The sequence below is a fragment of the Peromyscus leucopus genome, chromosome 2 (assembly GCF_004664715.2).
Source record: "Peromyscus leucopus breed LL Stock chromosome 2, UCI_PerLeu_2.1, whole genome shotgun sequence".
NCBI classification, from domain to species: Eukaryota; Metazoa; Chordata; class Mammalia; order Rodentia; family Cricetidae; genus Peromyscus; species Peromyscus leucopus.
Window position 1 is genome coordinate 32,273,742 of NC_051064.1, and position 24,001 is coordinate 32,297,742.

At 36.7% G+C, this 24,001-nt stretch overlaps 1 protein-coding gene across 11 annotated transcripts in view; it reads right to left on the minus strand.

The window, feature by feature from the left end:
- Positions 1–24,001, minus strand: part of Sntg1 (syntrophin gamma 1) — a 741,147-nt gene that overhangs the window by 214,160 nt on the left and 502,986 nt on the right. For all 11 annotated transcript variants that reach the window (XM_028855148.2, XM_028855136.2, XM_028855144.2 and 8 more), the window contains one exon: positions 12,463–12,545. In XM_028855148.2, the coding sequence (XP_028710981.1) occupies positions 12,463–12,545 (83 nt within the window). The remainder of the gene's footprint in view (positions 1–12,462; positions 12,546–24,001) is intronic.

Below are 24,001 nucleotides of genomic sequence, written 5' to 3' on the forward strand. Positions count from 1 at the left end.
TCTCTGAGTTCTATATTTTATGGTACCAGAAATTCTATGCAAGTTTTTGAGGAAGGAAAGCAACCAGTAGTTATTCCTACACAGCTATGACACTGTTTAACCACAATAATGAGCAGCATGGCAAGCTATCCCTAAGGGTACAATTGTTGAACTCATCTTAGTTGTAACCATAAGTTGCCTAATAGAATTTAAGATCCACTTAACAAGAAGGAAATCATGCTTCAACAAGAGGTTGAAATCTAGACAACAACTTGGGGCTATATTTTTGCCACCTCATTAAATGAGCTTAATTCTTAGCTGCATTCTAAATGTTTCTCCTTATACTCATAGGTAAGTGTAGCTCTCATCCCTTTTCAAAGAATCTTTTTGCAACAAAAATCATTATAGACAACAACTGCCCAAAATACAGACACAAAATAGTTATGGTGTGTACAGTTCCAGCGAAATAGTCTATATTACAACTCTTCTGCCTATGGCTCAGAGTCCATCTAGGAAGACGGGGTAAGATTGCAGCAACAAAAGAATGTGGAAGCAAATGGTGTCTTCTAGAAATGATATAGAGCCTTCACTTATGAAACCTTGGCAATATGGCTACCTAGTCAAGACATGAACAATGACAGTAGCAACAGATATGCTAATGTCAGAAAGGAATATCTTAAGGTTCCCAATTATAGAAAAAGAACTAGACATAACTAAGGAATGCTGAAAGTAGGAAACAATCTTTTCAGTGATAAGTTATTTGGTTGATTTACTAGTATCAAGTGGTCAGATCTGAAATCATATACATAACAAGTAGCCTTAAACATACTCAGGAGGCTGAATGTATACATTTATGCACCTTTCTCTCTCTCTCTCTCTCTCTCTCTCTCTCTCTCTCTCTCTCTCTCTCTCTCTCTCTCTCTCTGTGTGTGTGTGTGTGTGTCTCCCCCTCTGTCTCTCACATACACATAGAAAAAGAAGCCATGAATTTGAGAGGGAGAAATGGTTGAAATGGAAAGGATTGGAGTGAGTAAAAGAAAGAGAAAATAATTTGTAATTATATTTTAACTAAAAAAAATAAACACCAGTAATTAGCAAAACTATTTCTAAGCATGAGGCTTATAGGAATAAAATTTCTATAGCTTCACAATAATATTGTTAATGCTGATTATAGTTACCACCTATACTATTTTCTCTGATTTACTAAATGCTTTGTAAATCTTTTTTTTAAGATAAAGATATGCTCATGTTACTGAGTAAATACAAAAGACTGTTAAGCAGCAACAATGCATCCTTTGATCATAAGGAGGACTATGGTGTAGTAGCCATACTTTAAAACATAGTCTGGGCAAATAAACAAATCTTGTCAATTAATTATGTCTGTCTATCTACTGCCCTCCTATCAGATGTCAAGGATGCAATGTTAATGAATGGGGATGATTCTTTATGTTTTATGGTAGTCAATTCCATATCAGAAAAGGATTCTTTATAGATAGACATTCATAAGAAATTCATTTGCCGGGGCTCAGTGGTTAAGAGCACTTGCTGCTCTTCCAGAGGTCCTGAGTTCAATTCCCAGCAACCACATGGTGGCTCACTACCATCTGTAATGAGATCTGACACCTTCTTCTGACCTGCTGGCATACACTGTATACATAATAAAATAAATCTTAAAAAAAAATTCATTTGCCAAGTCACCCATTCAATAACAGGCAGAGATCATTGATTTCTTCCAACTAACGTTTCTTTGATTTGTAAACACATCTATCACAACATATCTAACACTTATAAGCAGAGGTTAAACATTAAAAAGAATAATTTAGAGAAAAGATAAAACCCAAACCACACAAAGATGCAACAAAGAAAGAGAATTACAGACCAATTTCCCTAATGAACATTGACGCAAAAATACTCAACAAAATACTGGCAAACAGAATTTAACAGAACATCAAAAAATTTATCCATTATGATCAAGTAGGCTTCATCCCAGAGATGCAAGATGGTTCAACATATGAAAATCTGTCAATGTAATCCACTATATAAACAAACTGAAGGAAAAAAACATGATCATCTCATTATATGCTTTAAATTTCTTTTACAATATTCAACAACCTTTCATGATAAAGGTCTCAGAGAAAGCAGGAATACAAGGAACTTACCTGAACATAATAAAGGCAATTTACAGCAAATCAACAGCTAATATCAAATTAAATAGATAGAAACTCAAAGTGATTCCACTAAAATGAGGAATAAGGCAAGGCTGTCCCCTATCCCCATATCTATTCAATATTCAAAGTTCTAGCTAGAGCAATGAGACACCAAAAGGAGATCAAAGGGATATAAATTGGAATGGAAGAAGTAAAACTTTCACTATTTGCAGACAATATGATTGTATACATAAGTGACCCCAAAAATTCTACCAGGGATTGCTTACAAGTGATAATCACCTTTAGTCATGTGGCAGGATACAAGATTAAGTCAACAAAATCAGTAGACTTCCTATATACAAATGATAAATTAGCTGAGAAAGAAATTAGAGAAATATCATTCTTTACAATATCCACAAATTATATAAAATAACTTGGAGTAACTCTAACCAAGCAACTAAAAGACTTATATGACAAGAAATTTTAAGTCCTTGAAGAAAGAAATTGAAGAAGATATCAGACAATGTTTCCATGCTCATTGATGAAATATTTTGAAATGAAAATATTATGAAAATGGCAATCTTACCAAAATCAACTACAGAGTCAATGCAATCCCCATCAAAATCCCACTGCAAGTCTTCACAGACCTTGAAAGAACAACTCTCAACTTCATATGGAAAAACAAAAAACCCAGGATAACTAAAACTATCCTTTACAATAAAGCAAATTTTGGAGGTGTCACCATCCCTAACTTCAAGCTCTACTGTAGAACTATAGTAATAAGAACACCTTGGTATTGACATAAAAGCTGATTATGTGGACCAATAGATTTGAATTGAAGACCCTGACATTAATCTACGTACCAAAAATACCAGATTTTTGACAAAGGACCCAAAACTGTACCATCGAAAAAATGTAGCATCTTCAACAAATGGTGCTGACATAACTGGATGTCAATATGTAGAAGATTACAAATAGATTCATATTTTTTACAATGCATATAACTAAAATCCAAATGGATCAAAAACCTCAACATAAGTCCAGCTACAATGAACCTGATAGAAGAGAAAGTAGGAAGTAGCCTTGAACACATTGGCAAGGAGACCACTTAAAGAATATAACACTAGCATCACAGACACTGAGAGCAACAATTAATAAATGGGACATTCTGAAACTGAGAAGCTTCTGTAAGGCAAAGAACACAGAAAATATGACAAAATGACATCCTACAGAAAGGGAAAACATCTTTACCAATGCCACATCTGACAGAGGGCTGACCTCCAAAATATATAAAGAATGAAAAGACCTAGACATCAGAATATCAAACAATCCAATTAAAAATGGGCTATATATATAAACAGGGAATTCTCAACAGAAAAATCTCAAATAGCCAAAAGACATTTAAGAAAATTGCTCTATGTTCTTAGTCATCAGGAAAATGCTAATAAAGACAACTCTGAGACCTTACACCTGTCAGAATGACTAAGATAAAAAACAATGGTGACAGCTTATGTTGGAGAAGATGTGGAGCAAGGGTAAAACTCCTCCACTGTTGGTGGAGTGTTAACTTGGACAGCAACTTTGGAAATCAGTATGGCAACTTCTCAGAAAATTGGGAATCAATCTACCTCAATACCCAATAACACTTTTGGGCATATACTAAAGGCATGCTCAATCATACCACAAGGACACTTGCTCAACTATGTTCATAGGAGCATTATTTGTAATAGCCAGAACCTGAAAATAACCTAGATGTCCCTCAACCAAAGAATGGATAGCAAAAAATGTGGTACATAGTACAGTATTACTCATCTGTGAAAAAATAATAAAAACTGACATTATGAAATTTGCAGGAAAATAGATGGAGCTAGAAAATATCATCCTGAGTGAAGTAACCCAGACTCAGAAAGATAAACATTGTAGGTACTCACATGTGTATACTAGATGGAAAGCAAAGAAAATGAGATTATAACCCACAGCTTCAAAGAAGCTAGTTAAAAGAAGATCTCTAAGAGGGATGCATGGGTCACATTAGGAAAAGGAAATAGATGAGATCTCCATGAGTAAACTGGGGATGCAGGGGGCAATAGGGCAATAAAGGTTAGGGGACATAGGGTGAGAGTGAGGGAACAATATGGTTGAGCTGGGGGAGGGCAGATTGCGAGAATGATGAAAGATATCTTGATAGTGGGAGACATTATTGGGTTTAGGAGAAATTTATTTTTAGGAAAATTTCTAGGAATCCACAAAGAAAACCCCAGATTAGACTACCAGTAATAGCAGTAAGGGTACCTGAACAGGCTTGCTCCAGTAATCAGATAGGTGAATACCCTAACTGTTATCATAGAGCCTTCATCCAGTAACTCATGGGAGCAGATGCAGAGATCCACAACAAGCACCAGGACAAGCTCCAGGAGTCCAGTCGAAGGGAGGAAAAAGGTGTTATATGAGAAGACAGGTAAAGATCATGATGGAGAAATCTACAGAGACAACTGAAACAAGCTCTTAGGAATTCACAAACTTTAGACCAACAGTGGAACCTGCATGGGACCAGTCTATGCCCTCTGCATATGGGAGACCATTGTGTAGCTTGGCCTGTTTTAGGGGTCCCTGGCACAATGATCAGGATCTATCCTTGGTGCATGAGGTGGCTTTTTGGAGTCCCTTCCATATCGTGGGATACCTTGTCCAGTCTTGATGCGGGTTGAGGTCGGGTGGGGGTTGGACCTGCCTCAACTGAATTACTAGGATTTGCTGACTCACAATGGGAGGCTTTACCCTTTTGCAGGAGGGCATGTGGGGTGGGCAAGGGGGGTATGACTGGGGAAGTGAGAGGAGGGATGCCAGGGGATCTGTGGTTGATATGTAAAATTAATTTAAAAACTTTCTTAAATAAAAATATAAATAATAAAAAAGAATAATTTGATTTTTTTGTTGGTCATTTATATTCTGTTCACATATTTTGGTAGATTATTTAACAGTGATTTCCAATATTCTGCAAATATGAATTACTCCTTTTGGTTATCATTTTCTATGAATAAATAAGAATATATGAAATAATATTAAATGATTGAGGCAATGCAAAAATTGAGGACAATAATAGCCATAATTTGTTGCTGCGAGCTACAGAAATATGAGGTAGGAATGCAGCTGACACTGGTAAATCTATACCTGAAAGAGCCAAGAGCTCTTCCAGAGGGAAGCCAAAAACTCAAGTCTTGGTAACATTTGCTTTTGAATGTATTAGTTGTTTCCTGCAGCAAATTCTTGTGTGCTAGTGAAGCTTTCCCATTTGATTCTTTCCTCAAGAACTTCTAACAGTGTTGTTGACCATTTACTGGGCAGAATGTCCCCTTTACAATTTTGGTATTTGGATAACATTCCCCAGCTGTGTCGACTACAGTCACACAGTCAAGACTCCTTTTTTTTTTTTTTTTTCAGGCCTTTGTTCCTCTTTCTAGCAGACTTAGAATCTTTCTTTCTGTAATTATCTTTATTAACCAACTTCTGTCCAGGGCCATCTCTGGACAAAAGTATTTTATCTGAGATACTTCTCAAACATCCAAGGACAGACTGTAGATAGATAAGCATTTAGACTGCAGATAGATAAGCATTTGCTCATTGCACCTACAGATAAGAGAAGATAACCTCACTATTCTTAAATCCTTAATTCCTGTTTATTAACACAAGACCCTAGTTTAAGAGATTTACTGCTTGCACCAGGTTGGTATTTACTTGGAGTAAAAATGCTTTTAAGAACCAAATGTTACATACTGTGATACAGGTTGCCTAGCAACCCAGAACACTTCTCCTGTCAGCAGATAGGAAAGTGCTGCTCCAAGCTAACCTTGAACTAACAAATTCTTAACTCCTTTTACTTTCACCTTGGTTTACTAATAAGCTTATTATCTAACCTTATCACACTTAGGAATGCAGTATTGCATACAGATTCCTCTTTTTCCCTTGTTGGATTTCTTTAATTTATTCAAAGTTCCTCTCCTTCCCATTTGACCCTTTCCCTGTAAGAGTTCACTGAGGGTTTTAGAAGTCACCCGCTCCTTGGAATACTACTTAGCAGAGAAAAACAATGAAAGCATGAAATTTGCAGGCAAATGGATGGAACTAGAAAAAATCATCCTGAGTGAGGTAACCCAAACCCAGAAAGACAGTCATGGTATGTATTCACTCTTAAGTGGATTCTAGATATAAAATAAAGAACAATCAGACCACAACCCATAGAACCATGGAGGCTATATATATAGCATGGAGGTCCCTAGGACGACTGTGGCTTATAATAAATTTTGGTTTTACTCAATTATTGAAAAAAAATAGCCAAATGAATGGAAACACATGAACTATGAACCAAAGGCTGAGGGGCCCCCAGCTGGATCAGGCCCTCTGAATAGGTGAGACAGTTGATTGGCTTGATCAGTTTGGGAGGCATCCAGGCAGTGGGACCAAGTCCTGTGCTCATTGCATGAGTTGGCTGTTTGAAAACTGGAGCTTATGCAGGGACACTTGGCTCAGTCTGGGAGAAAGGGACTGGACCTGCCTGGACTGAGTCTACCAGGTTGATCGCAGTCCTTGGGGGTAATATTTGCCCTGGAGGAGGTGGGAATGCTGGGTAGTCTGGGGGTAAGGGGAAGGTGTGGGAGTGGGGAGAATATGGGAACCCGTGGCTGATATGTAGAACTGAATGGCATTGTAAAATAAAATAAAATAATAAAAAAATAAATTAAAAAAAATGCCAAAGTCAAGGGGAAAAAAAAAAAGCCTGACAGTCCCTGCCTGGTATAAACACTTATCTGCTTTTATAACCCTGAAAGAATTCAAGTCTTGTGACCTTGCTTTGGCCAAAAAATTGCTGATTGCATGAGTTTATAAACTGGAAACTCCAGAAACTTGAGAAAGAGAACTAAGATGCAAAAAAGGGAGAACAGCAGAAAAAAGATGCAGAGCATCAGGCAAGAGAGGAGATAAGTATGAGAGCAGAAAAGAGGCTGTGTAGAGATAATTGATTTAGAAGAATAAAGCGAATGGACTGAAAGAGCTCAGTGTACATAGATTCATTCAATACCCCTAAGATTAAATCCTCAGCTGGTTGTTAGATTCTGCCATGGACCCTGAGAAAGGGCTATAAGGGGCTGTACCCCAATCATTCTTGTTAAGTTGGTATAATACTTTCATAACATTGTTAGGAGTCATACATCTGAAAATATGTTATCATTGTAATTTAATACTTTCACAATTTAATATGGAAAGATAATTTTCCTATTTTATACTTCTGTGTAAAAATCATGAAACCTACCCAAATTCATCTTTAAGAAAGATCCAGCCTGATGTATATGTTACTGTAGATCATATTTTCAGTTGAATATTTAATATCAATAAAGATAATTCTTATTTATTTTAATCATGAAGATATATAGTTTAGGGCTTCTTTTACTAACAGTTGTCACATATTTATGGTCACTTATATAGTAGCCTAAAACAATAACTAAAAGGTTTTGAGAAGCACATTTTCCAGAAATATACTTCACAATATCAAGAATTTTGTTTTCTTCATATATTAACCAGGTGCATCTAACAGACAGTGTTTACATATTAATTGCTTACAATAGAATTCACTCCAACACTTAAAATGAATTACATAATGGTGTTGAAAAACAACCAAATTGACAAAATATAACTGAATGTGGAACAAAATGCCAGTCCAGATATATTTTAGAATAAGTAGGCATAGAAAACTGACTCTGGGTATAAGGATGAGGAAAATATTTTCAAGTTGTGTTATCTGACTCTCTGAGTAAGTGTTATTTACTCAAAACAAATTTCTTCATTTTGCCTCTAGGAGGGAAATTAAGCATTGGGTTTTGGCTCAGGTAACTCTGCTTCAGTAAAACAAGAGATATCTGTGTCCTTGAAATTGGTGACATTTTTGTTCATGAAGGAACAGACATTACAAAATAGTAACCTAAATTTCATATTTAAGGCTTGATTTCTCTTGGATTTTAAAGAGTTTTCATAAGGATATTTCAGCAAAACAATATCCAGTTACTCAAAATTTGTTTTAAAAATAGTACATAGATCTTCAAAATGCAGTTCCATATAATCTCTTTGTTTTTAAACAAAGTTATAATAACTGTAAATTTGAGAGTAGAGAGAATTCCTAGTCTCCTCTACTGTATTGAAGCTTATCCACAGCATGGAAGGGAAATTGAGTTGAGCCAGCTGCACTCAGGCCAGTCAGCAGAATCAATAGATGTCCTCAAGAGGAGCAAAGCCACATTTGGTAGTAATCTTACAGCTTTCAGATCTCAACTATATCCATGTTCAGAGTCTTCACAGCTCTCTAGTTCTTTCATTCTTTACATCAAACTTGATTAAAATTCTTGAGCTCAGAAACCATAATTAACTATTCCCTATAATACCCCATAAAATGCCTCTATAGAGTTCAGCAAGACTTCATTTAATGGAAATAGACAAGAACTTTCTCATTATAAATGTGCTTTATTTAAATTTTCATGTTGATTATTCTTCTTTACATAACCATTATAAGCTTTCATTACAGTAAAATATATCCAGCAATGTAATAATATATTCCAATATGAATGATAAGAATAATAATACAATGTGAATGAACCTATATCAGCATAGAATGTATGTGGTATATGGTATTCAAACTCTATACAACTATCTATGCTAAAAACAGTGAGGCTGCAAAATTAGTAGTAATTGCTATGCCCAAATGGTAGGTTTCTATAGAATGCCATTGTAATTTTATTATAAAGCAAGGCAATGAGTAGAAAAGAAACCATAATGATTCCTTTCCTTAAACCTTTAATCATGATTTCTCTACTTGCCATTACTACAGAGGAAGTAACAGACTTTAGACAAAATCTAGATTAAGAACATGGGATACTTTTTCTGTCTTATGAACATAACTAATGAGGATCTCAAAGGAAACCTGAAAGATTGGAGAATGCACAGGATAACTGACTAACTGGCAAATATTTGTTCCATCTCTTCTGGTGGTTATCCAGAGGAGGCCTTTCTTGTTGCTCCTACCAAATCACACAGAATACATGGACTGAAGTTCAGGGCCTGTGAATCTCAGGCAAACACTTGAATGGAGCTGTCAGCAATGAAAAGACACAGTTGTACACAGCAACAGCACAAGCACAGTAAATGAGGATAATGGGCATCAAGGAAAGGATGTTCAGCAAAAAAAGTGTGTGTGTGTGTGTGTGTGTGTGTGTGTGTGTGTGTGTGTGTTTGTGTGTGTGTGTGTAATGGGGCAAGGGAAGCTCAGTGGAACATCACTTGCCTAACATGCATGATGCCCTTGATTCAACTAAGCAACACAGACAGTCAGACATACACACCCACACCTCCACACACATACCCACAAACATACACACAAACACAATCATTTGTAACAAGGATTATATCACTGTTTCTTTGTGTGTTTAACTATTTTGATCACTTGAACATCATAGTTTTCAGATCTTGGTATCATCAGATCAGTGTTTTGGTTTTATCTATTATAAAACAGTTATTTCTGCTGTAAGTAAAATTTAATGGAATTTTAATGAACTATATCCAGAAGTTGTTGGACTGATAAGAGACTTATGTTTCCACCAATAGCCATTGCTCTTATAAATGTTCCTCACAACATTTAGACTGACAGCTGTGGAACTTGTATGGGGCCAGATTAGACCCTCTGCATACAGGAGACAGTTGAGTAGCTTGGTCTGTTTGAGGGGCCCCTGGCAGTGGGATTAGGATCTATCCCTGGTGCATGAATTGGCTTTCTGGAGTCCATTACTCATGGTGGGATGCCTTGACTACATTTGATGCAGAAAGGAGGCCCTTGGTCCTGCCTCAACTGAATGTATCAGGCTTTGCTGACTCCCCATGGGAGGCCTTATCCTTTTGGAAGAAGGAACAGGGTGTATTTTGGGGAAGGGGGAGGCTGGGGGAGAGTGAGAGGAGGGATGAGAGGGGGATCTGTGGTTAGTCTGTAAAATGAGTAATAAAGTTTTTAAAGAAAAAAATTCTGCATGAACAAGGGTGGTTAGGAACACTGTGATGATATTTTATTTTGTGATGAAATGTGGTTATATGTTAGTTGTGCTTTGATAAATAAAGCTTGACTGGAGATCAGGCGGGGTGGGGGGAAGGACATCTATTTTAAGTAAGCAATGTTAGGCAGCACATGCAATTTATCCATCACGTATCAGGCAGGGTCTCTGTGTGTTCAAGGCCATAGTAGGGAAGAGAGCCAAGGGTGGTGACACATGCCTTTAATTTCAGTACCAACCATAGAGACTTGGAGGTCTGTACAGAGAGTCAGTCACAAGGAAGTGAGGTAGCTGGGCTAAGAGCCAATAAGAGGACAGAAAAGCAAGGCATAGAAAGGTGTGGGTAGATAGGAAGTAGCTCACATTTAGAAGCTACAGAGTGGGTGAAGTAAGGCAGCTGGCAGCATCTCCCTATTTCTCTGATCTCTCTAAGGCTTTCATCCCTATATTTGGCTCTGTGTTTTTATTTAATTAGACCATTTAGAAATTCATCTACAGAACACCACAAGAACATGGCCCACAGAATCAACTGACTGTAACCCATGGTGACTTTCAGAAATCACGGAGCCTGTAGGGGTCTGATCTAGGTCTTCTGCATTTATGTATTATCAGTGTAGCTTTGTGTTCCTTTGGGGTTCCTAACAATGGGAGCAGGAACTGTCTCTGAATCTTGTGCCTGCTTTTGGGACCCTTTTCCTCATAGTGGGTTTTCTCATTCAGCTTTGATGTGATGATATGTTCCTGGTCATATTGTAGTTTGTTATGCCTTCTTTGGTTGACATCTCTGGGAGTCCTGCTCCTGTCTGAGGGGATGCAGGGTGCATGGCCCTGTGTGGAGGGGACAGAGGGGAAAATGGAGTTGTGATGTAATATGAGAAAAGAATTTAAAAAGAAATTAAGAAGTAATGGATAAAGAATGTGTGTTAAATATACACAATGGAATTTTACTCAGCCATAAAGGAGATGGGGTAGAGGAATTATACTCTTTGTAAGAAAATAGATAGAACTATTTTAGGCTTATTAACTTATTTCACTTAACAAGACAGCCTATCTTGTTAAGTGAAATAAGTCAGTGTCATGCAGATATGTAAGAGTGTTTTCTCTCATATATAGAATCTAGGGTGGGAAAGGTAGGAAGATAAAAGGGAAGCAGTTAGGGATATGGAATAATAAAAAGTGATGGAGAAGAGGATAATAAAAGGTGACAGAAGGGTGTATGTAATCATGGAATGCCATATACATATATGGAAACATTGTAATGAGAGACTCCTTACTGTTTACAAATAATATATATTAATAAAAAATTGAAAAAACTTCTTTCATGCTATAAGTTAAAAAATGTTCCTAATTACAAAATAAATGAATAAATAAATTTGATAATAAACCTGAAAAACCTATGTCATCTAGCTATAGAATAATGGCAATATAATGAGAAACATCAAAAGTTGCTTGGACTTGCAAATGTTTAAAGGTAGTCTTTTGAAATAAAATTCATAATTAGATCATTATTTCTAATATTGAATGATTAGTGCTTTTTTAGAGATCAGAAAAATAAATATGTATTACATGTCAATTTTGCCAGTTCATACTTAAGTCTACTTGAAACCAGAGAGAACAGTTTTTTTCTTTAGAATGTTTTTTTTAATGCTAAAATAAGAAATATCAAAAATATTTAATAAAAATAACTAATTTACTCAGAAACAAATGTGGAAAATAAACACTAAAAATTCAATTTAATTCATTAAAGCTAATGTATTAAATGCATATTTTTTTGATTATAAATGTAGTTCATTGTTCCTTATCATAATGTATATGCTAGATTTTTCTTTCCTTGTAGTAATTCCATGATATGCATAAAGATTACAAAAAATGACAAATTATGGTTATATTTGGCTAGCTGGTATCAAAATAAAAGTAAAAAATCATGTTAAATCATATAGTTCATGAAGCTCTATGTTGCATGCAATGCCCTAAAATGATGTTATTCCTCTGAGTGTCCTAGTCCAAAGTCTCCAACACTTATACAGGATTTAAGAATGCATGCCTGGAAAAAGGGATGAATATCACATAAAATAACTCTCTGCTTGTTTTTCCTTCTGACTTATCACTTAAATAATAGTGAACTCACTGAGGAGTTCATTTTTACCAGAAAAATTAGACTCAGCAATAGTACTAGCAAATCACCAGAACAGGTATATTCTGTTTTTAGATCATCCTTATTAATAAGTCTCAACTGTGTCCAGCTGTCTTACTGTGTTGTTTGGATGGTAGTTGAGGTGCAAGCCACTGTCACAAAGAGGAGAAGAGGTACCACTGCTTTGGTCACTTGGAGCACCTGCAGGAGACAAAAGCATAATATAATGTTATGCTGTTCTAGAATGACTTTGTCTAGTTCATATTATTTTCAATAATAATATGAAAATTGACCCTCCCATTTCCCTATGTTCTCATCCCCCACTCCTCGCCCTCTGCCACACCCCCACACCCAGTCCACTCATGTAGATCTCATCCACTTCTCATCCATTCACAGGGTCATTCATGTGTCCTTCCTAGGGTCTTTCCCTGTTAGCTAGCCTTTCTGGAGTTGTGGGTTGCAGTCTGGCCATCCCTTCCCTCATATTTACTATCCACTTATGAGTGAGTACATACTTTATTTGTCCTTATGAGTCTGGGTTACCTCACTCAAGATGATATTTTGTAGTTCCATCCATTTGCCTGCAAATTTCATGATATCATTGTTTTTTTTTTTAGTGCTGAGTAGTATCCCATTGTGTATATGTGCCACATTTTCTTTATCCGTTCTTCAGTTCAGGGGCATCTAGGTTGTTTCCAGTTTCTTGCTATTATGAATAATGCTGATATGAACATAGCTCAGCATGTGTTCTTGTGGTAAGATTGAGCATTCCTTGGGTATATACCCAAGAGTGGTATAACTGGGTCTTGAGGAAGACATATTCCCAATTTTCTGAGAAACCACCATACTGATTTCCAGAGTGGTTGTATAAGCTTGCATTCCCACCAACAGTGGAGGAGTGTTCGCCTTGGTTCACATCCTCTCCAACATAAGCTGTCTTCGGTGTTTTTGATCTTAGTCATTCTAACAGGTGAAAGATGGTATCTCAGAGTTGTTTTGATTTGCATTTCCCTGATGACTGAAGATGTTGAGCAATTCCTTAAATGCCTTTCAGCCACTTGAGATTCTTCTGTTAAGAATTCTCTGTTAAGCTCTGTTGCCCATTTTTTAAAATGGATTCTTCAGATCCACCACCAGGCACCCGGCTGAGCTCTGGGAATCCAATTGATGAGAGAGAGGAGAGATACTTCAGGTGAGGGACATTGAGATCATGATGGGAGGATGTGCAGAGATGAGCAGCCACACTAGAGGAAGCCCATGAATTGTGGACTGGTGGCTGTGGAGCCCCCATGGGACTGGACTAGGCCCTCTCGATACGGAAGACAGTTGTTTGGCTTGAACTGTTTGGGAGGCAGGGGGATTAGGATCTGTCCCTGGTCTATGGATAGGCTTCTGGAACCTGGTGCCTGTGGTGTGACACCTTGCACAGCCTTATTACAGTGGGAAGGGGATTGGACCTGCCTAGGCTCAGTGTGCTGGGTTTTGCTGACTCTCCATGGGAAACCTCAATTGGGGGGATGTGGGGAAGTGAGGTGGCTTGGGAAAGGGGACTAGGGAGTGGGAGGAGGAGAGATGTATGTGGAGTTAGTAGAAAATTTCTTAATAAAGAAAAATGAAAGAAAAAATAATATGAAAATTGAAAAATAAAACACAAAGAAATTTGATTTACACCAAAGCCAGAGCTTGGCAATAATATAAGTCTTGGTAAAGAGAGAGAGAGAGAGAGAGAGAGAGAGAGAGAGAGAGAGAGAGAGAGAGAATATTTTGAATTTCAGAAACATCAGACTTTCTTAAAAATATTGTATTCTGTTTTTTCCCATTCTTCATTCCAAGAGAAGCCAGAAGATAGTACAAGATCTTCTAGAAATGGAGTTAGAGAAGGTTGTAAGCCATAGCAGTGTGTTAGAAATAAAATCTGTGTCCTCTCAAGAGCAGCCAGGGTTATTAAATGCTGAGCCATTTCTCTGATCCCTCTAACCAGATTTTTAATATTATATTGTTTTGTTAATCTGTAAAGTTTTATTTTATGCTTTGTTTCAAAGTATGGACTAATTCTATCAGTAAAACTAGTTTCATATGTGCTCTTAGTATGTATTCAAAAATCCTTACCAAATCTCTTTAATTTTGTGACATTACAAAACAAAAATATGCATTCAAATTTTATAAAAAATATAGTAACACATATTTTAAATTTAATAATTAATTTAATCAATCAATCATTCTAATCAATTTAAATCATTGAATAATGTACTAAAGGTACACAATTTTCAAAGATGTCATTGTATAGAAATTACATGTTTCCTGACTTCTGATTCTTCACTGTGACCAGACATTATTACTTTGGAGTTTCTAATGTATTTGACCAACCAATTATTTTTTGAAAAGTCACAGTTGAGTTTAAGCACCACATTTCTTAGGAAGGTTTTACTTCCTAACATGATACATTCAAGACTTTTTTTTTATTACTCAAAATGCTACAGATTTCCTGCAGCTAAGAAGTCATTTGCCTGGATTATATTTGTCCACTCTCCAAATGCAAATTTTTTTTAGTTAAGGGGCTAGAGTGATGACTCAGTGGTTAAGAGCACATGCTACTTTTGCAGAAGTCCTGGGTTCAATTTGCAGCACCAGCATGGCAGTTCAGAGACAGCTGTACCTCTAATTCCAGGGAATATGACATTTTATGATCTCCCTGAGCATTAAAAGCTCATGGTGCGCTTACATGCAAGCTTATGTATGTATATACATACATATATATAAAACAAGATTAAACAATAATTTCTCTTAAAATTTATACTTTATTTTTCTATTTTGTGTAAATTTTAAATATATTTTTTATTTTTATAACATTATTTTAATGTCATTATTTTGAAATATATCCATTTTAACTTGAATATGTTTACATGTTTTAATGTGATAGCATCAAATGATACTTACTTATTGAAAACACAAAATATCAACTTCTGTGACTGTATTTTAAAATATCATAGAGAAAAAAATAAAATTATAAATAAATACACAAAAGAATCCAGCTATAATTTCAATGATATATACTTATATCAGAAAAATTTAGTGGAATAGAAATTTAAATTAAACAAGCATTAAATAATTACAAGTAAAACAAAAGCTATATAGCAGTTAATTTTATGGCAAGAACTATGTAGAAAAGAGGAGAAAGTAAAATTAGCAGTGTCAAGAAGGCTAATAGATACTAAAGCAAAAACTGAAAGGATGTTATTGTAAGTTAATATTAATAAATTAATATCTTCACTTAATTGAGAAGTAGCATGAAAAGAATCTAGCTAATTTTATAAAAAATAACTACAAAGAATAATGCATTTATTCTAGAGACTAAGTAATACAAAAGAATACTGACATTCCATTCTAAATTTAATTTTTATTAAAGAATTAAGAAAATTGTGGTACACAAGAGTGAATTTCATTATATAAAATTGAATCTAACATCGGTGTTCACAATAGATAATTGGAACCATATTATGACCCACACCTCTGGCAGAAGCCTCTTTTTCCACCAGAGGCTAGGCCAGTATCCCGAATCCCAGAAAAGACTGCTCCCCAAACCACCAGCACTTGCCCAGCATAACTCCAATTGCCCTTCCTCTCCTCATCACTATGTCGTGACCCACACCTTTGGCAGAAGGCTTCTACTCCATCCAAGGCCAGGAAAGAACCCTGATCCCCAGAGGTCACACCAGCATCCTGAATCTTAGAGACCAGGCCAAATCCCTGAAAAACAGGCAGAAGCCTCCTACCACACCAGAAGCCAGAACTGCATCTGAATCCCAGACAACTCTCTGGCCAAATCAGAGGCCATGCACATTCATAGCCAGAATATCAGACCCAAATATGGGGAAGAACTCCCTGGTAGATCAGAGGCCACCTAAGCCATCAGACATCTATCTTAACAGCAAGCTTAGGAATCCAATAAACAAGAGAAGAAACAAAGGAAAAAAGGAAACAAAGGAAAAAAAAAACACTCATCCAAAAAAGAATAATTTTGAAAAATTGGCAACTAGATTTATGATCATTCCAAATTCAGATGTCTAAACATATGTGAAAGAACACAAACAACAACACCCAGAGCAATAAGTTACAACCAGAACACAGCTATCTCAGTACAACAAACACTGAATATTCCAACAGTTGAACTAAAAGAAAATAATCTTAAAACCAAATTTATGATGATGATAGAGGTCCTCAAAGAGGAGAAGTAAAACTTCCTTAAATCATCCTAGGAAAAGAAAGCCACATAATTGGAAGAAGTCAGCAAATCCCTTAAAGAATGACAAGAAAGCCAAGAAAAATCATACAAGCATACAAACACCTGAAGAAAATTATTCAAGACATGAAAATCTAAATAAAATCAATAAAGGAAAGACAAATTGAGGGAATTCAGGAAATAGAATATCTGGAGAAGTGAATAGGAACTATAAACAAAAACATCACCAAAGAATTCAAGAAATGGAGGAGAAACTCTAAGGTGTTGAAGATACAATAAAAGAAATAGATTCATTTATCAAAAAAATGTAAAATCTAAAGGACTTCTAACACAAAACATCCAGGAAATCTGGGACACATGAAATAAAACAAAACTGAGAATAATTTGAAAAAATAAAGAATGCACAGTAAAAAACCCAGAAAATATATTTAACAAAGCCATAGAAGGAAATTCCCCTAAGCAAACATGCCTATAAATGTAGAAGAAGCTTAGAGAACACCAAATAGTTTGATCAGAAAAGAAAGCCCCCATATCACATAAAAATCAAAACACAAAAATACAGAACAAAGAAAGAATATTACAAGCTGCAAGGGAAAAAGGCCAAGTAACATCTAATGGCAGACCTATAAGAGTTACAACTAACTTGTCAGCAAAGTCCATAAAAGCCAAAATGGCCTGGACGGACTTGCTGCAGACTCTAAGAGACCATGGATGCTAGCCCAGACTACTATAGCCAGAACACCTTACAAGAAATTTCTTGACAAAATATAATTTAAACTATGTCTAACCAAAAATCCATCCCTAGATTTCTAGTTACTAAAAATATAGTTCCAATCTATGGTAATTAAATACATTCATGAAAACACAGGCAATAGATAGTCTCACACCAGAAATCCAAAGAAGGGAAACATGCATGCACACACACACACACACACACACACACACACACACACACACACACACTACCACCACAACCAACAACATAATAACAGGAATAAACAATCCATGGTCATTAATAAGTCTCAATATCAGTAGACTTGGTTAGCAAATAAAAAGCAACAATCCAGCAGAATGGAAATGAAAACAGGATCTACCCTTCTGCTGCATACAAGGAGCACACCTCAATATTAAAAACAGACATTACCTCAGAGCAAAAGGTTGGAAAAAGATTTTCCAATCAAATGGAATTAACAAGCAAGTGGATTTAACTATCCTAATATCTAACAAAATAGAATTTAAACAAAAATTAATTAGAAGAGACAAAGAAGGATATTTCAAACTCATTAAAGGAAAATCTAACAGTATGAAGTCTCAATTCTGAATATCTATTTCCAAAGTGCCAAGGCATTCAGATTTGTAAAAGGAACATTATTAAAACCACACATGGAATCTCACACATTAATAGTAGAAGGCTTCACCACCTCAGTCTCATCAATGTACAGGTTGTTCAGATAGAAACTAAACAGAAATAATGGTACTAACACACATCATAATGAAAAATTAAAAGGAAATTGATAAATTTATGGACATATACAATCTACCAATGTTAAATTAAGATGGGAAAATATTTTAAATAGATGCATAACACTAATGGGATATTGTCAGCAATTTAAAAAGTCATAATTAAACAAGCCAGTGTCAGATAAATTCAGCTCAGAATTCTACCAGATCTTCAAACAACTAATACCAATACTCCAAAAATCATTCCATAAAAAGTAAGAATATATTTCACAATTCTTTTTACAAAACCAGTATTACCCTGATACCAAAGTCAGAAAAACCTAAAAATAAAAGATAATTGTAGACCAAGAAACCTAATAATCCTGGATGTAAGAATTCCCAACATCCCATTTCTTAATTGGACTTTTAGTCGTTTTGATGTTTTAATTTCTTGAGTTCCTTATATATTCTGGATATCAGTACTCTGTCAGATGTGTCGTTGGTGAAGACCTTTTCTCATTCTGTAGGCTGTCGCTTTGCTTTGTTGACCGTATCCTTTGCTCTACAAAAGCTTCTCAGTTTCAAGAGGTCCCATTGAATGATTGTTTCTCTCAGTGTCTTTGCTACTGGTGTTATATTTAGAAAGTGATCTTCTATGCCAATGTGTTCAAGACTACTTCCTACTTTCTCTTCTAGCAGGTTCAGAATTGAGGTCCTTGATCCACTTGGACTTAAGTTTTGTGCACGGTGACAGATATGGATCTATATGCAGCCTTCTACATGTTGATATCCAGTTATGCCAACACCATACCAACAGTCCAATTAAGAAATGGGCTATAGAGCTAAACAGAGAATTCTCAACAGAGGAAACTCAAATGGCTGAAAGACATTTAAGGAATTGCTCAACATCCCTAATTATCAGGGAAATGCATATCAAAACAGCTCTGAGATACCACCTTACGCCTGTCAGAATGGCTAAGATAAAAAACACTGAAGACACCTTATGCTGGAGAGGATGTGGAACTAGGGGAACTCTTCTCCACTGCTGGTGGGAATGCAAGCTTGTAAAACCACTTTGGAAATCAATATGGCACTTTCTTAGAAAATTAGGAATCAATTTCCCCCAAGATCCAGCTATACCACTCTTGGGCATATACCCAAGAAATGCTCAATCATACCACAAGAGCACTTGCTCAGCTATGTTCATATCAGCATTGTTTGTAATAGCCAAAACCTGGAAACAACCTAGATGCCCTTCAACTGAAGAATGGATAAATAAATTGTGGCACATATACACAATGGGATACTACTCAGCAGAGAAAAACAATGACATCAAGAGGTTTGCAGGCAAATGGATGGATCTAGAAAAAAATCATCCTGAGTGAGGTAACCCAGACTCAGAAATAAATATGGTATGTACTCACTCATAGGAGGATACTAGATGTGGAACAAGGATGACTGGATTGCTATTCACATCACCAGGGAGGCTACCTGGAAAACAGGGCCCCAAGAAAGACACGGGGAACGCCCAATGATGGAGAAATGGCTAAGATCTACATGAACAACCTGGACATGAGTGGGAGTAATGAAGGGTGAGGGTTGAGGGAAAGGGAGCCTGTCAGAGTGGGAGATCCCGGCTGAATCAAGAACAGAGAGGGAGAACAAGGAAGAGGAGACCATGGTAAATGAAGACTACATGAGAAAAGGAAGAAACAAAGTGCTAGAGAGGCCCACAGAAATCCACAAAGATACACCCACAATAGACTGCTGGCAATGGTCGAGAGACAGCCGGAACTGACCTACTCTGGTGATGGGATGGCCAAACACCCTAATAGTCGTGCTAGAAACCCCATCCAATGACTGAGGAATCTGGATGCAGAGATCCACAGCTAAGGCCCCGGGTGGAGCTCTGGGAGTCTAATTAGTGAGAAAGAGGAGGGTTTATATAATCGAGAATTGTTGAAACCAAGGTTGGATAAAGCACAGGGACAAATAGCCAAATGAATGGAAACACATGAACTATGAACCAAAGGCTGAGGAGCCCCCAACTGGATCAGGCCCTCTGAATAGGTGAGACAGTTGATTGGCTTGATCTGTTTGGGAGGCATCCAGGCAGAGGTATCTGGTCCTGTGCTCATTATATGAGTTGGCTGTTTGAACCCTGGGGCTTATGCAGGGATGCTTGGCTCAATCTGGGAGGAGGGGATTGGACCTGCCTGGACTGAGTCTACCAGGTTGCTCTTAGTCCTCGGGGGAGGCTTTGCCCTGGAGAAGGTGGGAATGGGAGTAGGCTGGGGGGAAGGGGGGGCAGAAGGGGGAGAACAAGGAAATCCATGGCTGACATGTAGAACTGAATGGTATTGTAAAATAAAAATAAAATAAAAAAGAATAAATATCAAAAGAAAAAAAAAAGAATTCCCAACAAAGTACTTCCAAATTGAATTCAAGAACACATCAAAAAATAGTATCCATTATGATCAACTTGGCCTCATCCCAGAGATGCTGGATGGTTCAATATACATAACTTAACAAATGTAAGGCTCCACATAGATTCTCAAGCAAAGAAACCACATGATCATCTCGTTAAATGTAGAAAAGAGCCAGGTAGTGGTAGTGCATGCCTTTAATCCCAGCATTGGGAAGCAGAGCCAGGTGGATCTCTGTGAGTTCAAGGCCAGCCTGGGCTACAAACTGAGTTCCAGGAAAGACTCAAAGCTACACAGAGAAACCCTGTCTTGAAAAACCAAAAAAAAAAAAAAAAAAAAAAAAAAAAAAACTCAAACAAAAACAAAAATGTAGAATAGATTTTTCACAAAATTTCATATCCATCAGGATAAAGATCCTAGGGAGATAGGAATACAAGAGATAAGCCTCAGCATAATAAAGACAATTTACAGTGAACACAGGCAGTATTATTCTAAACAGAAAAACTCAAAGCATTTTTTTGGCAAAATCAGGAAAAAAAAAATCAGGATATCCATGTGGTGATATTTTATTTTTGCACCCCAATAAAGCTTATCTGAGAATCAGATGAAAAAGCCAGCCACTATATTAAAAATAGAGGTCAGTGGTAGCACACAACCTAAATCCTAGCATTTTGGAGGCAGATATTATTCTGGAACTCTGAGTTCAAGACCACACTGGGAACAGAGCCAGGTGTGATGGCACACACCTTTAATTTCAGTTCTAGTTAACCATAGAGGTCTGCAAAGACAGGCAGGAAGTGATAGAGCTGGGCAGAAAGAGGAAGTGTTGTAGCTGGGCAGAGAGAGGAAGTAAGATGTAGGATACAGAAAGGAATATATGGTGTGAGTATAAAGGAAGTAGCTCTCCATTTGGCTTAGGATTTCCTAGTGGTAAGAACATGGCTGGGTTCTTTCTGATTCTCTGGTCTCTCAGTTTTCACCCCAATATCTGGCTCTGGTTTTTTTTTTTTTTTTTTTTTTTTTTTTTTTTTTTTTTTTTTTTTTTTTTTTTTTTTATTACTAAGAACATTTAGCAATTCATCTTACATCCGGTGACTCAAAGTTTGTGGCACAAATTCTTGAAACATCTCCTTGCCTGGGCTCCGGCCTGAGTTGTACATGGCCAAACTGCCCACTTCACTGGGCTGGAGTCTTTTTGGCTTCTTTTCTCCTTGTGGGTTGTGGGCTGTCTCTGGATCCCCATCTCTGACTGCTGCCACACTAGATAGCTGCCTTGAAACTCCCTTGGGCTTTTACTGTTCTTCTCAGTCAGCAGACTTGGTGTGTCAATTAAGCTATCTTAATGGGAGAAATTAGTTAAAAGAGAAATGTTCCCTACATTAAAAAATGGGAAACAATTTTATAATGGAGGAAATTTGTTCTTTGTTTGATAAAACATTAGGCAGTATGAAAACGGAACAATTAAATAAGATAATAATTAATATTGGCCGGGCGGTGGTGGCGCACGCCTTTAATCCCAGCACTCGGGAGGCAGAGCCAGGCGGATCTCTGTGAGTTCGAGGCCAGCCTGGTCTCCAAAGTGAGTTCCAGGAAAGGCGCAAAGCTACACAGAGAAACCCTGTCTCGAAAAACCAAAAAAAAAAAAAAAAAAAAAATTAATATTGATGGGATTTACATAACATCAATTATTAATATGATTTGTTTGGTCATTTTTGTTTTATCATTAAAAAGGTTGATAAACTTGAGTGCCAAAGTAAAAGTTTTAGAAAAACCTGTTAAAACAGATCATAGAGATATTCAGACCCAGACAGAAGAATTTAAAGATGAACCTATCTGAGCATTGAATTATACAGTTACAAAGAAACAGCCTAAGATTTTCAAACAACCAACATTAATCTATTCAATAAACTTATAAAAGCTGCCAGATGCTCAAGGCTGTGTATGAGTTAACTGGACTCTAGAGGAAATGTTACATTTGAGGAGATTTAAAGAAGCTATATTCTCATATGGTATGCATTCTCCATTTGTAAAGCAGATATTAAACTTGTGTTCAACTTGTAATAGAATTATCCCTTAGGACTGCAAAAATTTGATTACATCTGTCCTAGAGTCTGGTCCACAGTTACAATAGAAAACCTAGTAGAAAGATGAGGCTAAGACTATAGAACAATGATGTAAGGCTAGAGGTATAGAAATTTCCCAAAATCAACTTCTTGGAGACGGTGATTATGCTGATAAACAAAGATAGTATTTATATGGTGGCCACACCCTACTTTTATGGTAAATGGCAGCCCTGAGTGCTTGGGAGTGAATTGAAGCAATAGAAAAAAAAATGAGTCATTTACAAAAATTATAGAGGACCCAAAAGAAGCCTTCATGGATTTCTTACAGAGGCTGTCTTCATCAGCAAAATGATAGGAAATTTAGAAGCCAAGTATAGGGCCCTGGCCTAGTCCCATATTGAGTAAGCTGTTGCCTGCTTGCTTACCTTGACCAGATGTCCTCCCTATGCTAATTCCTGCTGGTTTCCACCCTCCTGAATGCTTAAGGGAAGTTCCTTGTTTGTGTATCCTGCATATTGGACATTAACAGCTTAGATGTTAGACTGTAACATCAGTAGCAAACTTCTGCCCTCTGGGGTTCTCCCATTGTGCTGTAAGCCTGTATTTAAGGTTTCCTCCCTGTTTCAATAAACGGCATTTGGCATTCTGCTGAGGCGAGTGACCAGCTGTCTTTTGTCTCTGTTTTTTGATCCACAGCCCCTTGCTCAGACATGGTGAACGGATGGTGGTAGCATGGGCATTATCGCTACAGCCAGGCAGATAATAAATGAATCACTGGCTTTTGAAATTACTAATGCAGCATGTAAAAGGGTAATTAGGCCATTAAATGCAAGATCAGAATCCATGGAGGGATGGATCTGAGATACAATTAATATTGAATCCCATGGCCATGATGATACTTGGATAGGAGAAGTGATTTCCAGAGGTTTGAAGAAAAAAAAAGTAATGTCAGATGCTTTAATCATGATAAACAAAGTAACTTAAAAAGGGACTGCAAACAGGGCATTCCAGAAACAATGTTTCTTCAAGGAACAATGCTAACAGAATGCCCCTCCCTTCTGGATTATGCAGAATATTTGACTAACAAATGTAGATAAACAAGGAACAAAGTAATCCTTTGCCTTTGCCATTGGGAGACTCCCTAAGGGACCTCTCACAGACCTCTGTGGTAAATTCAGTTCAGTCCTTTCTTGCCATCATAGGAGAAAACCCTTCCCATAGTAATTAAATAACCAAATGCCTGTTGTGAAAAACTAGATTGCTTTTGGTGATAGAGCAGCTATAGCAGAGAGAAAAAAAAATTCAGGAGAAAACATAAAGCAAATTTTTGGGCAAATTTATATAAATAAAAAAAATCAAAAATAAATATGAATAAATGACATTCTCATTGAAGGTCTTATAGACACATGTACATGCATAACAATAATTGCACTGGAATCTTGGAATACAAATTGGCCTCTTGTAGAGATAAATGTTCAGTTGTCAGCA